Below are 15,759 nucleotides of genomic sequence, written 5' to 3'. Positions count from 1 at the left end.
CCGCAGATAATCCAGAGGCTCTCACTGGGACATTTGCGTTAACACATGCACATCCTCCAGAGAAAGGGGCGGAAATCTTCGGAGTTCAGCGCATGCCTGGAAGCAGCTTAAGGTTCAGTGATCTTCGGAGGATTTGGTCTACCTGTACCACAAACACAGCCTCCTTCATGGGCTGCAAGGACCACCTCCTCTGAGGGATACAGCCCCTGAATTCAGAGACAGCTAGTGTTAACATTGTTGACGCTACTAAGAGAAGAGGCTGAGTTCAAAGGTTGACCAGATCGACCAGAAGTCAGTAGGCGGCTGTAGACAATTGCATTTGAACAGAGCTGGGATCTGCCCACATAAACCGCAGATAACTATGATGAACTATGGTTGCAAGCCTGTTGTGGTTTGTTGTATACAGCTCATTTGTTTTGATCACAGTGTGTTTGCCCAACAGGTCAGTTTTATTGTGCCTATCTACCGCTGGTGTGTGTGTGGTAGAGTACTCAGTGTGATGAGCGTGTGTGTGTATTTCTGTATGATATGAATGTAATACGTATGTGTTTATTGATTATTTATAAAAAGGTCAAAAAACCCTGAATTAACCCCTGACCTGTTACAGCAGACAAAGAACAGCAGCAGGTCCTCATAAGTCTGAGTGTGAAACAAGATAATATTTGGCATTTGTATTTGAACAATGATTGAATCAACTATGAAAATAAATGCAGGCGCCTATCGGTGTTGACTGGTCGAGTGGATGCAGATGTTCTTTGTCCTCACTTCGTAATGAGCCGTCTGCAACTAACAGTCACTGTATCGAAGGAGACGCAGACCAGAAGCACAAGTGCCCCAGAACCAGGCACTGAACAAATCAGTCCCGAGGTCTTGCCCCTGAGCCCTGAGAACTATTTTCTGTCCTGTAAATACCGGAGAGGAGAAAAGATTCCTCCTTTCTTGATCCAGAACGGCACACTGACAACATCTACTGGATTCAAAGAGCAGAAAACGTCTGTTGCACCGGTCTTTAAAGCACAATCACTCTTCAATTGAATCGGAGATTATCGCTCCATTTGCGAACCATCATTTTCATTAGTCTGGCTTAATAGCGTTCACAGAAAATGTTCTTTGAATCCACACAATAACAATACTCCCTCGACGTATTGTAAGTGTCTGGCAGAATTGTCTCGCGACGGGACATCATGTTATCCATCCGTTTTTTCCGCCTCACTCATCCTTTTTTCTTGTCCACCCCTACGGAGTGGATGAGTGGTCCGAAGACCCATAATACACTATTCCAGGCAATTATGGTGCAGAATTACAGACCACCTGTGGCTAGGCTTCATCCGGCCACCACCCGGCCCGTCTTTCCACGGCCCCCAGCAGCCCACTCCCTAAATCACCTTTCCAACCTGGAGGTTTTATTCCCCACAATGGCCATAAAAATCTCATCACGTAAAGTAATTGCTCTTGTGCTAAATGATATCTAAAGTGCTGTATTACTCAGGTTTGGCTGAGCCTTTCTATGTCATTGTGCTAGCATACTTTGTTTACCTCCATGCCATAAGAAATTTCGTGACCAGATTTCTAGACAGGCCGTTGTGTATGTGAGCGACAACTGTGTTTCTACAACATTGATTCCTTCAATCCTGCTTCTGAATCATTGATCAGTATCAACAGATAGACAATCATGTGTTTAAAGCTTGGTAAAGTATGTTCTATGTAGGCCAGACACCATTTTACAAGGGAACTAAAACCTATCTACATGACAGTGGATCATGGTGAGCAAGTTACTGATGCAGGTTAATTCAGTGCTACGGGTCATTAATAACAGGGATGATTCCTTTTGACTTACTGTCCTTACGTTTTATTTGAAACAGTTTGAGATATTCTGGCATGTTCTCATCCAAACATTCTGCCCGTACGGCAACATAACAAATAACTGAAGTATCACAGACAAGGGTGTTTTGAGTTTTTGAATTGTTTTCTCATATTTGTTTCATTTCATAGTGATGACACACATTAAGGTTGGAAATATAACTCCTTTTAACTGCTTGTAATGGAATGTTTTGTCCATTGTCATCTGAGTTGCTACTATATGTCTCCCCATGTATTTTGTTTGCATGCTTGATGCACAAATCTAGTTGTTCTATATGCATGGTAGCCCACACCGTGCACTTGAGCACCTGGTTGCCCTAAGGCAGCCAATGAGTTGCCTGCAAGGCAGTTCTAAAAATAACATCCGTCACCACTAGAGTATTTTAAATTATTCATTAATAAGTTCATAGAAAACATTTTGTAAAGGGAATTCATGACGATTTTACAACTTTTTGCATTTAAAGAAAGTTTAGTTTGTACTTTCCACCAGTGTTCGCTGTCAGCCCGACAGACAACTACTAGCTCTGCTGTGCCCTCTGTTTCCTGCAGAAATGCACTTGATATATGGCAAGTATGTCAATCATTACAATGCAGCTGATTGTCTATGAAATTATACAATATATACCTCTGGCCTGTTAGCAAGGTTGTCAGAATAACGGTCTGACCTGCTCATGACCTATAATAGGTTTCCCCACATTAATGTGACTTTACGGTCCCTGACATAACTAAACTTCTAAGTGCTCTCTGAAGCTAAAACCTCAATAAATTACCTCATGCATGTGTCTGTTTGGTGTTTCTCTACAGTAATTTGTTGTTAGTTATTATACAATACATACCAATGGTGGCAAAACTCTTATAGGTTGAAATCAGCCACAATGACTGGCCCTTCCAGTGTGTCAGTGATTTATTTTATTTTATTTCATTTCCAACATGAAACACTTCAGGCTGCACTCATCTGCACTTCTGTTGATGAAAGCACACGCCCACAATGTGCAGTTAAAGGCAACCGATGAGAATTTGAGTCTAAGTGGCGACAAAGGCAGACTCAGATTGATTTACTGTAGTGGTTATATGAAAAGTCATAAATCTGTGGGATGTGAACACTGGCAGTGTTCCAACAATCATACCATGTTACCACAACATCCCCGTTACTTACAATATATAAAAGGCTATGCACAGTGTTTGGTCTAATCTTCAATATCTGACACTGATGGTGGCGTGGCTGAACTTTAACCCAATGAGCCACTACACAAATTGGGCTGTTGGATCTACCTTTGGTTTGGTCCTGCAAATTCCCTGCTTGCTTACTGTTCATCTGTTTTTGTCTTTATCATCAATTGAACACTGAGTCAGCGATAAGCAGCACTCCACTATTTTTACATGAAAAACTAATTTCAAAGCTTTATGTTGCTAATTTATTTCTTATCCCTTATCTTTAACAATATTTTCATCTGACACAGTATTCTATAAGTTAAAACAATTTAAAAGATTAATTTAAATCCAGAAAAATCTAAATGCTTTTGTTCTTTTCTAAATCTATTTATCAGCAGACAGTGACTGGGACCCAAGGAGTCAGTACAGACACCAGTCAAGCTTTACAGCAACAGGAAACCAGTCTTGAGTTTATTCAGCAGGATAGTATGGCTGTATTTTACGAAATGATCCAGTGTCTAGTGCTGTATTTGCAGGTCTACCGTCTCATCTCACTATATAACTACTTACTTGCAGTCAGAGTCTAAAAGGAAAATAGTAATAGCAGACTGAGCAGCAGTGGTCCACCCTGTGATAGGCTGCTAAACTGCCCAGGATGTAACACGCCTCTCGCCCAATGTCAGCTGGGGCTGGCTCCAGAATCTCAAGGATTAGGTGTATAGATAGTATATGGATTCTTGTTTTCTAGTCCTTTTTCCTGTAGTCCTTCTACTTTTTAGAGCATTAACAGAACTGATGAATTCTGAGTCATCGTCCACGCACTGGAGATGGATGCGCAGAATGAAACAGGACATTTTCTATTTGATTGAAAAGTCTGCTGAACCCATGATGTCATAGCAGTGTTTACTACGCAGCTGAAAAGGATGTGAAGTCTCTTGCTATTCTCTCGTCTCTCTAAGAGCAGTGACTTCCTCTTGGCCTCACATTCCATCTATTCCCCAACAGACTTACTCACAAGTCTGAGCCAGAAGAGTTCAATGACCAGACACTTGTGCTTTGACTAAAATAAACAATTGAGTCTACTAAAAACATCTAAAAAGAGTTATATCAATGAATAAGGGAAGTCTTTTTATCACACATTATTGCGAGCTTTGATCTGCTGAACTAAGGTCAGTTTCAAATGAATCTGATGAATACATAATAATAATCCAATACAGGTTTTTAACAAAGCAGGGAGCACAACACCAGGAACCTTCAACCACAGTGACCCAGGAAACAGCTGTCACAACACAAGAAAAAAAGGATACCAGAAAAGGTTGTACTTATAAGTTAAAAAAAACTCTCATATTAATTTTTTTATATTGATCTTGGCTGAGTGTAGCTCACTCCACATCTTTTCTGACAATGCAGTAAAATGAGCAGGTTTGGAGTAAATAACTGAAATATTCGTAAATGGTCTGTTTTATATACAGCTTCTCTAGTCTTGATGACCACTCAAAACGCTTTAAAGTACAGTTCACACACACATTCATAAAGTTCATCTATGTGGAAATTAATGTTCCAGAGGCAATTCAGGGTTCAGTCTCTTGCCCAGGGACCCTTCGGCATGCAGATGGAGAAGATTGGGATAGGACCTCTGACCTTCTGGTCAGACGACAGACACAGGCGTTGGCTCTTATCACCACAAACTCCGATACGATACTATCACGATACTTAGGATGCGATACGATACGTATTGCGATTCGATATAACGATTTCCTTTGGTTATTTGTTTTTTTAAATACGGGACCATGGAAAAAAGTTGAATCATACCTTCAAATACAACACAGTCAAATTCACTTAGAGCTTTACAAGTTTTATTTCAAATATTAACATTAACTTAATGACTGCCGGGCAGAGAAAATAAAAAAAATGTGCCCTTTTATTGTATAGCCCGTGTCAACTGGACACAAATTGACAGATTAAGAAATGCTAAACAATATTAATCTAAACAATAAATAAATTGTAAATTAAATAGAATGAATAAAGGTTTACTTAAAATATAAACTTTGAAATAAACAAAAAGTAGGCTATGCTTCATTGTTGTTTGCATGTAGGCGATGCAAAGCTAGTGCTTGGGTATGTTTAGATTCTTGTGCAAAAACAAGAGCTGGTCAACATGCTCTGGGATGATGTTGCTCCCCCCATATGCCCCCCCCCGTATAAAAACAATAAATATATGTTTTTTACATTTTTTTAAAAATCGATTTGGGAGGCAGCATGGCGATTTAAAATCGTCATTCACAAGAATCGCGATTTGTAACTGAATCGATTTTTTCCCCCATCCCTAATTGTCTGTGTCTTTTTTTTTTGTGTCTGGCGTGCATTAGAAGCATCATCGCTGAGGAGCATCTCGGACATTTGTGCTTACAGAAGATGCACCTCCCACGGAGAATATACTCTGAGGAACAGCGGAGTTCAGCACATGTCTGAAAGCAGGTTAAGAAAAACATCTTGGCAGAAACTCTGCTTCCTTTCTCATTTCATATCCACAACATCGTTCTGCTTATAAGACACTTTGTGTGCACACATACAACTGCAAATGGATGACAACAATAGTGTCTGTGTTGGAAATGTAAATGCAACCCATGCAGACGTTCATTGATACATAAATTATGATCGTCTTCTTCACTTGTACCCTGTGGTGCTTTATAGGCAGCTTGGGCGATGCAGAAGGGGGGGACGTGAATCAAGACCCCATACTCTTGTAGGAGTTTGGATTTTTTAAACATTTGTCTATTATTTGTCTGCATGTACAATACATTATTTTAGATAATTTGTCCATTGTATCCCAGAGCATTTGACGTCTCGACTGTTCTTCAAGCAAATGAATAAAATCCTATTAACAAGGACATTCTACGAGTTGACTACAATTTAGCCCCAAGGCCTGGCAGCTACAAACTATGTTATAATTAAGTCTGTATGCTGCATCTAGTTTAAATATTTAAAATGTAACATGTTCATGAACTTGTTTAAAGACCTACAGAGAATCCTAGGACATCTTGATTGACAGTAGAGGTCTGTTTCAGAGTACAGTGGCATCTAAGACTTTGATGAAACACAGAGACAGATACAAAGCGAGGCACAGACTGTTACCTACAATAGCACAAGAGGAGCCTCATTAAATTCACTGCAGCAAACTGTGAGGCATAAACACAAAAAAATCAACTATCAAAGAGCCACATTCATAAGGCCGACAGTAAAATGAGTTTGGGGAGAGAGGGGCTGTTTCTTCTGCCCATCTGAGGTCCCATTCATTCATGCCATGCTGAGAGAGGGGGGGAGAGAAAGGGTGAGACCCTCTCCTCTCTCTCCCCTGGCTGACGCATCCACTTGGCCGTCAGCCCAGACACACAGTGCAGAGAACAGCCTGACAACAGCTGCAGCCACTACGCACACATATAAATCCACACAAGCTGAGTCCCATCTAGGACGCACACAAATCTGCACACACACACAGTTTAACACTCACGTATTTTCATGGGTGATTGACAACATATTATTGAACGAAGATGTTTAGCACTTCGCAGATATTCAAAAGCTTTATATCTAATCATTTTTATGGAAAACAATCTTTATTGTTTCCATGGTGGATAAATCCCCTGAAAAACCCCTGGGATGATTAAACTCAAACGTGTCTAACTGTGCCATAGAAATGAGATTCTCTTACGGGTCATTACATACCTGCAGTATGAGTATAACTTTGACTCTTTGGGAAATTGTACTATTTGCTTTCTAGTGACAACTGGTACTTCTGTCACGTCTGGATATTAAACAAAAGGTGTTTCCCAGGCAGAGATAAGCTGACACTACATGTGCAGGGGAGTGAGTTTGTATTTGTAGACAAGGTGTGATCGAGAAAAGACATCAGTAAGAATATTGAGTATTAATACAAATTTTAAATATAGATAACCACAAGTTCCTGACCAATTCTTATAATGAAGATCATTTCAATGATTTACTATTCTCCAGCCCACTCACTCAGGCTGCACAGTAAACTGTGAGGGATCAAGACATCCTGACAAGGTCACTGCTCTACAGTCACACAGAGATACAGCCAGGCTTAAAAACAAAGGCTTTACCTTCTCCACAACAATCTCACCACCTGTCAACCAGGGCTTCATCTTAACCTGAATGTTTAAGAACCTAATCAGACTTTGGTATGAGTTTGTTAATTGTGTTTCCACTGTAATTTGCACACTTACTTCTTTCTCAAGACACCAACAGAGACTTCTTAATAGAGCAGATTGGTGGACAGATGGTTGATTTGGGGCAGATACTGTTACTATTCTAATTCATGCGAAAATGTCCTTAAAATGAGTTTATTAACAGACGGAGAGTAACAGGTACTGCTGGGTTAGAACAAGGTCCAAGTCCTAATCCTAACTTCTTCTTCTTTTGAATGACCTCCACTCCCAAGCGCTAATGGACATATTTGCTTGCCCAATACGCTTATGTTTTTACGAACTGGCCAACCCCATTCATTCTGAAGCATTGGTAGTCCTATTCCAACGCAATAGTAAAGTGTTCTGTTGTGTGCGTTGCAGTCATGCTTTTTGTCATGTCACGCAATATGATATTGCAATATATGGGATGATGGTAAACAGCCTATCTTATCATATCCTGCTTTTATCGTTTATTTGGTTGCATCACAGGTATACTCATGCAAACATGTGGATGCAGCTTTATGTTTTTCCACTCAACACTGATGTAGCATGAAGGCAACATGAACAAACTATGAGTAGAATTAAAGTGATAAAAAAGAGAAGATACTCAAACCAGCCAAGATAAAAAGGTTTGTTCCTCACAATGGGGCTACTTCTGCGAAATTAATCCAAAAGGTTTTAAGACAAAAGGTTTGTAAGTAAAGTGGTGAGTAATCATCATCATTCACTCTTATATGGAAATGGAATAACCTCTAACAGGATATGGACTTATTTCCCTCTTTGTGATGTAATGACACATCTGTTTGACAAATCAAAACTGGCATTACTGCTGCTAACCCCTCAAAGTACCTGGAACTTACATTTAGTGCAACTCTCTCAACCATGCTGGTATTTAATTTCTGGGAATCTGCCCTCTGCGGCTGGAAAAAAAAACAGAAGGCTCTTTGCATTCAAAAATCCAGTAGCATTTTAAATCACCATCACTTACACCTTCATATAAGTGTTTTAACATCAGAGTTACCAGAAAGATCTTTAGCTTTTAGCAAGACAGATGTTTAAAAGGCCAAAGGGATGTAGTGTTCTTACAACAAGGAAACAAAAGACTTTTATACGAAACAATGAACAGATCCGTCTGCAACAAAGAAAGAGCGGGAAGGGTTCCTGGAGAGGGCAGAGCGATTTAGCCGCATACTGAGGAAATGCCTTGAAACTCCCTGCAGAACAATGGCTTTCCTTCCTGCCTGTCTGTAATGGAAATAGTGATGACGACAAAAGCAGAGCTGAAATAGTCCCTGATTACTGCAAACAGTTAACAATTAAGCCAGACCAGTCAACAACCAACATCCACTCGTAATCTTTGACAACAGCACACATTTATATTAACAACTGAATTTTGACAACAAACACAAGTTATTAAGATATCTTGGCCAGTGGAGATCACCTCCTTTCAGTTCTGAGTATGATAGCTACACAATTAATTGATTATTGCAATTTGATGTGACCAGTGGTCTCCCATTGTATCACACACACCTTCATGTTTCAGATCTGACTGTGCAGCTCTGCTTCTCTGGGGTTGTGCATTTTTTAAAAGATTCCCTATGAAATATTGACTAGTGTAGACGTATTCACAGTTTAGCAGAGCAGCTTCTCCTTTTAAGGAGACATTTCTGTCTCCGAGAACTTGCCGTAAACTAAAAGGGCATTTCATTCTGCTTCATACTCACTAATAACTCATCAAGACGGTGCTGCTCCTCCTAGTGCTGTCATCTCGGATCTTGGATTATGATCTGGGCTCTGACTCCAGAAGGCTAATGTCCCTGTTTTAGATAATTCTGTAGAACACTTACTTCTGTAATTTGGGTCAATCTGCTGCTACATCACCCAACTTCAGCCCAGACAGTTTCACTGATATGATCCTGTGATATTCCTTAATTAACTAGAATTCTCCCCAAACATAATGCTCCCTTGCCCTTAGGAAGTATTGATTTCATGTTGGTATGTAGTGCCCTTTTTAAACCATACATTTTGCTGCATGTACTTCACAAACAATTCAACCTCGGTTTCATCCGTTCACAAACATATTTTCACCGTAACATAGGGGAGAATCAAAATGCTTTTTGGCAAACGTTAGGGTTTTCTTTTAACACACATTTTACCAACCTATGACCATCTTTAAATAAACATTTCTAAGCAGATTTTTCAAAAGATTCACATACTTAGTGTTACCACTGTACATAGCTGACATGCCACAGCACCATATGAAACCAATTACTCTCACTTGAGCCTCAGCATATTGTTCCTTAACTCATGGAGCTTATAGGAAGCATTTAACATCATAAACTGTGCAGTTAGTAGTAAGAGAGCGCTGAAAAGATCCAATGGGCTAACGGAGCGAAAGATTACGGCATGATAATTGCAGAGAGAAAAAGAGTGTGTCACAGTTCAGGCTTCCTAACAATATTTGTTTTTCAAATGACCACTGTTTCCTCCCTCTCTCCCAGCTCCTCTCTGAAAGCCTGTTAGCCCCTCCCCCATCCTGTAACTCCCACTCCTCCACACATACTACCTCCACATGGCTCCTGTCAGAGACATGACACAATGCTGAAAATGGCCTCCTGCTCCCATTTTCTCTGCAATGTTTTTTCGAGGGGGATCACTTTATATATCCTGGGTGTTAGCATCTTCATACAATATAAAATGTACACAAATAAGGTGATACAATACAATCATGGCCCTGTGGCTTCATGTGATAAAGAAATAGCAGTTCTACAGACACACCATCATGAGTACTGTAGTTGCTTTAAATATAATAATAATACATTTGAGGAGTTCAATCTTGTTACTACAGGGTTTTTTCAACTTTTTATTAAACTTCAAGAATCATCATTACACTGTATTGTATTTGGAACAACGGAAATTAAATCCAACATTTTAAATGATAATTGCACAAAGGACCAACTTGTATTCATTCAAAGTTGACAGTGCTTCTTCTCAGACAAAAACAATTACTGAATCATTTTGTGGTTATAAAATTGATGGGTGTAGTTATTAGAAATAAATATTATTGCATGCTGCTCCAGTCAGTGCTAAATTTGTAATGCAGCACATGGACACAAGCATTCTCCCAGGGGCTCTTCTGGAGTTTCTGCGGACTTTATACTGAAGGGCAGATACTCTGACATATATGCATTCACACATACAGCGGAGGAACTCGCTTGCCTGAATGCAGCTCAAGATACTAATGGATGGTACACCATGTATTTATTGCTGTTCTCAACTACAAATGAAAAAACTATGATAAAGGAATGGTTTCTGTTAAATTAAATCAGTGTTGTAAATCCCAAAAGGACTGTGACCCTTTATTATCATTACGTCTGAAAATGTACTTATTACAGAATGCATATTCTATAACGACTGGGTTTATCTATCCGTGTGTGGTATATCTGAACACAGTAAATTCTCTTGTGCTTTTAAGACAATCCAAGCAACACCAGTATCTTTCTCTAACGATTAAAGGACCCAGCCTAAAAGGAGAGTAAAGACCCTGATATACTCCACAACATGTGGCCACTAGGACCGAGGATAATCTTCGTTCCAATACTGCAGAGAGTTATCACAACCAGCTGTGCGCATTACAACACAAAATTACCACACACACAACCATCACAAATACTACTTAACTTGTTTACTTTCCATCGACACTGTGTTCAAAACAGGCAGCAACCACATGATTCAGAGGGAGACTGATGTGGTAAGACTGCACCTTTTTTCTTCTCTTGTATAACTGCACAATATCAGTAGGTACCACACCGTAGAACTGCTTAACTCCCTGTAAAGCTTCCCCTGTTTGCATATACACTTTTGTCATGAAACAAATAAGTTGAACCTGGCTCCACTTTTGCTGCAACACAACGTGAGGTCATCTGGCAAGGTGAGGTGTTTTGCCAATCACATAGGAAAGCCCGCTCCTCCAGCTGGACTCCAACATGGTCAGGAAACAACACACCAACAACCGGGCAGCCACTTTCCTTGGCAAATGTCGGGTCAGTCTGAATGACACTGTTATGTAAATGAGGGACCATTTGTTTTCTTCATTCAACTCATTCAGGCCAGAACCTTTTAAACTCTTTTAGCTACAAATGAGCCTGATTTGCAGAAGCTTCCAGTAAACCAGATGTTTCCCTTAAATAAAGTTTGACATGGAAAAAAAGAGAGACGCTCAGCCCTTTACACAGGTGGCTCTAATTTACACTATCAACTTCAGAGAGAGCCATTGATGTAAAATCATCACCTGGCGGACTCTGGGCTACTCCCTGCCTGTGTGCTTAAACTATAATATGCACTTTTGAATTTTTTGGTTAGCAGTCGGACCAAAACGGAGGGGTTACAGGAATCAGAACATCCTGTTTAAAATAAAACAGTTAGAACAGCGACTAGAAAACAATAATTCTGGTAAATAAGGAAGGGCCACATATGAACGAGTGTTGGAGACGTAGTTCAGGATCCCGAAAAGAAGTTGGAGAAAACAACCAACTCCAGAGAAAGAGAAACGGTCCTCTGAGGACAGAGGAAGTTCAAAAGCGATAGTGCTTTGTTACTGACATGGCAATATTACATTATAATAATGTACATATTTCCATATTCCCATTCATAACTAGGTTTGAACAGGCCCTGCTTGTGTTTGTATATTTGATACCTGGGGGTGCTATGGGAGTATAGGCTACAGTTATTACCTCTAACCTGCTCTTTGTTGTAGTAGTGGGGGTGAAAGTTAGCCAGTATGGTCCTGTACTCTGTACCACTACATGCTGTATTGTCATGCATCAAGGGAGCATTACAATCAGTTGCTTCACTTATCACTTAGAGCATTTACCCAAGTCACAGACTGTCAGATGGTTCAGCTGGTTTGAATGTCTCAGACAGCTGTCCAGCCATGAGGTTAAGTGTGGAAAACATCAAAACTCTTTTACTTCAAACTGCTTCTTCTCTGAACTAATATTATGGACAGCCAGCTCTCGCAGCTGAAGGGTCAGACAACAAAAGGACAATCAAAGGTCTATATTGTACCTCAATGTGGAATAAGTATTCAAACTAGCTGTGTAACACTCCTGAAACTGAGAATGAAAGGACGATACAAATGTCCACAATTTGATTTTGTGATACAGGACGTGTGATGTAAAAATTTGTTTCACTGTGATAATCACAATGCGAGAATCACAGAGACCTTGGGGTTTCAGAATCAGGATATCATTTTTTATGACTTTGAAGTAGAAAAAAAATCATCAATGAAAACAGAAGCCAGGGTTGCACTGTTAAAAGGACATCTCAGACTGTTTACAAGGATATCAAGAATTCTTGACCTTTAAAAACGAGAGCGTTTGAGATATCCTGCCACTACTGTTACATCCTATCCTACTGTAATTCCTAATCTGACACCTTTTAATCCTTTTAGTGGACAGTTCCTGTTTGACCTGACTGTGAGATACTCAAATCTACATCTGTCTCTAGTTTTAGCTGTGCTGTATTTGGATGTTTCTTTATCTGTGAGGTTAAACCAGCACACTTGATAAAATGCCTGATTGGCCCATAATGACTTCTCAGGTCCAGAATGTCCTTTATTGATCAGGTTAAGAGAGCTAAGAGGGGTTCTCAATGATTATAATTGGCTGTGTGAACTCCCTGAACTGGTCTGTACTGCAGTCCTGGATAATATAAAAGGAAAATGTATACCTAGTCAATGGACAGTCTGGACAGCTGTCTGGGAGGATGATGTTGCAGTTTGACTCTGCACTGCAGATACAGCAGTGGAAAGATGAAGCATGATTCAGCAAAAATGATCTCCATTCACTTCACTCGAATCATCACAAAATTAGCAAGTACTGTATGTAGGATACATATTGTATGATATGGTATTTTCTTAGTTGTCTGTCTCATTTAGGAATATAAAAGAAAGGTGTGGAATGTAACCATGGCAACAAGCATAGTGCAACTGTCCTTGGCATTATTCATACATTTTGGTTCTGATATGGAGATAAAGTGCTTATCTGCACTGAGATTGTTCTTCTTTTAAAACTAAAACATACTGGGATGGAAGTAGCCACAGTTAACAAGCATCAAAGTTCACCCATAAGTGAATAGTGCAATTTTAAAAAGAAACAAGTACTTTTTTTAAATTGCACTATTTTGCTTGTATTTGTATGTTGACTATCTAAAAACATGTCCGATCTCTGTGCATTCTGATGTGAATGGAGCCAATGGAAGGTCCGAAAGCATGTCCACATGAACAAATCCAAAACAAAAGGCCAATGTCATCCTCAAAAAGCTGCAGTACAAACGCAAGATAAACATAAATCAAGCAGCTGAGAGTCCAAGTAAATAATATTAGACGTGGAGGCAAGTAGCCGGACATGATGTCTTGACTGACAAACGATGTATTCAGCTGAGCTCAGTGTCAGACCCAATAACATACGACTTCTGGCTGCGAGTGTTGTCATTCATCATGATTGTGCAACACCCTGCCACAAGTTAATGCAGTTCCCTCAGACTGCTGGGGGAGATCTGAGGAGGCGGGTCAGCAGTGATGCTGCATTTGTGCCTCGCAGTTATCACAGTCACTCTTCTCAATCGTGACCGTCTTTTTAAATGCGTTAACAAAAGGTATTCCACAAATTACTGTTGGAATAAAGCACTTCATCCACAGACATTTGACTTACATTCAAAAAACTCACACACTTATCAAGAGGTGGTATTCTTCAGGGTGTCACAAGACATCTTTGAAATTAGAAGTGTTACCTTTCAACAACACAAGCAACCTGCTCTCGCTGTAGGAGTCTCACAGAGTCTGGTGTTCAGGCCCCATCCCTGCAGGACACCACTGGCCTGCAGTCTCTGTGGGAGTCAGGCAGTTACCTTACATAACACTGGTGTGCTGCCAAGCCCCAAGACCTGTTCACCCCAATATCTGAGAACTGCAAATCCACCCAACTACACTTCATGTATCGCCTAATTTAAGGAAAGACATATGATGTCCTGCACATTAGCAGAAGCTACAGAAACATGATAAATCACATTTTTAACGTCCTACCTTTAAGGAATAACATCAACAAACATGGCTCAATGTCTCCCTCAGCAGAAAATTATGATTAAAAGTGTCAATATGTGTTCAATAAACGCTGCTCTTATGTTTTGAGTGAATGCCGAATTGTAGAGTATGGGTGTCTCCAAATGCTCTTATACAAAAAGATGTGTTTCCTGTGTGTTGTCTGCTTTGAGACAAACGAGCAATAATGAAATGGGACAAATTCCAGTGGAGTTCGTGTGGCTGTCATCCCAGCACGTCATGATGTCCCCAAGATAACAGAATGATATCATGGGAGGAGGACAGGGGGGGACAGGGGGGGCGGGCGGTGGTCTCCAGCTAATGGAGACATCTGTATAGGTCCAGTCCGAGCAGAGCCCGGCGGAGGGACACAGTGTTACCGGAGGGACACGGTGCTACCTGCGGCCCTGGGGCTGTAGTGGTGCGGACTCAGATTTTGCTGCATTGACTCAGAACTCTGGTGGGACGGGGCCGTGCGACCACCAGACTCTGCGGAGGAACGAGCTGTGTTGAAGCCCCCTAACACCCCCAGAAGTAACTTTTTAAAAATCGGGGTGGTCGTGCGGGGGAGTGCCGCTGCGGGTGGTGTGGGGGGGGGGCGAGGTCCGGCCCGCACTGCGGTGGGTGGAGGACGTTTCTCACTGAATCACACCGTCATGACAAACAACCGGAGTCAGCAGCAGCAGCAGCCTCCACTTTGACCGCGTCCCGCACACGACCACCACGCTAAAGCAACGGGCTGCGTGCGCATTCACCCCGCAAACCCCCCCCCCCCCCCCCCCCAAAAAAAAGACCCCGCACGGCCCGGGTTCTCTTACCTGCTATGATCTCCTCTGTCGCCGCTTGTTTGTCGGTCATCTCGTCCCGCAGTGTCTCCTCCTCCAGAGCCGTCTCCCCGATGCAGCTGCACCAAGCAATTGTTCCTGCTGAACCGACAAAACCGAGCGAAGAAGAAATTGAAGAAGAAGAAGAAGAAGAAGAAGAAGAAGAAGAAGAAGAAGAAGAAGAAGAGCGACAAAACCTCAGCTTCCCGCGCTGCTAGATCCACGGAGACGTCCCTCCGCCTCGCCGCTTCCTGTTTCACGGAGGAGCTTTAACACGCACACATGGGGGTCCCAAGTGCTGTGGAGGTGGAGGAGGGGGTGGGGGGAGCAGAGTGGATGTTGGACCCCAGTCTACACACTGCTGCTGCTGCTGCTGCTAGGTCCGCCCCTCCCACCACCACACTCTGTGCTGCTGAGGAATCTGCTGCTGCTGCTGCTGGGACACCAGAGAGGATGAGCTCCTCATGAGCATCACCTCATGTGAAGGAGGGATGACTTTATCAGTGATAGGAGGAGGAGTGGAGGAGTGGAAACTGGACATGGGGAAGGAGAGGGGGGGCTCATTTCTTGTTTTGTCTGCGTTGTCTTCAGTCACATTGTGATGACATAGTAACCATTT

The 15,759-nt window shown here is 41.4% G+C and overlaps 1 protein-coding gene across 5 annotated transcripts in view; it reads right to left on the bottom strand.

Annotated features, from left to right (window-relative positions):
• hspa12a (heat shock protein 12A) overlaps nucleotides 1-15,403 on the bottom strand; it is a 38,468-nt gene extending 23,065 nt beyond the window's left edge. For all 5 annotated transcript variants that reach the window (XM_061087142.1, XM_061087145.1, XM_061087147.1 and 2 more), the window contains exon 1: nucleotides 15,135-15,403. In XM_061087142.1, the coding sequence (XP_060943125.1) occupies nucleotides 15,135-15,174 (40 nt within the window). In that variant the 5' untranslated portion in view covers nucleotides 15,175-15,403. The remainder of the gene's footprint in view (nucleotides 1-15,134) is intronic.
• Nucleotides 15,404-15,759: the final 356 nt, after the last annotated feature.

Source organism: Limanda limanda, chromosome 15, assembly GCF_963576545.1.
Source record: "Limanda limanda chromosome 15, fLimLim1.1, whole genome shotgun sequence".
NCBI lineage: Eukaryota > Metazoa > Chordata > Actinopteri > Pleuronectiformes > Pleuronectidae > Limanda > Limanda limanda.
This window is presented reverse-complemented; position numbering and strand designations above follow the sequence as displayed.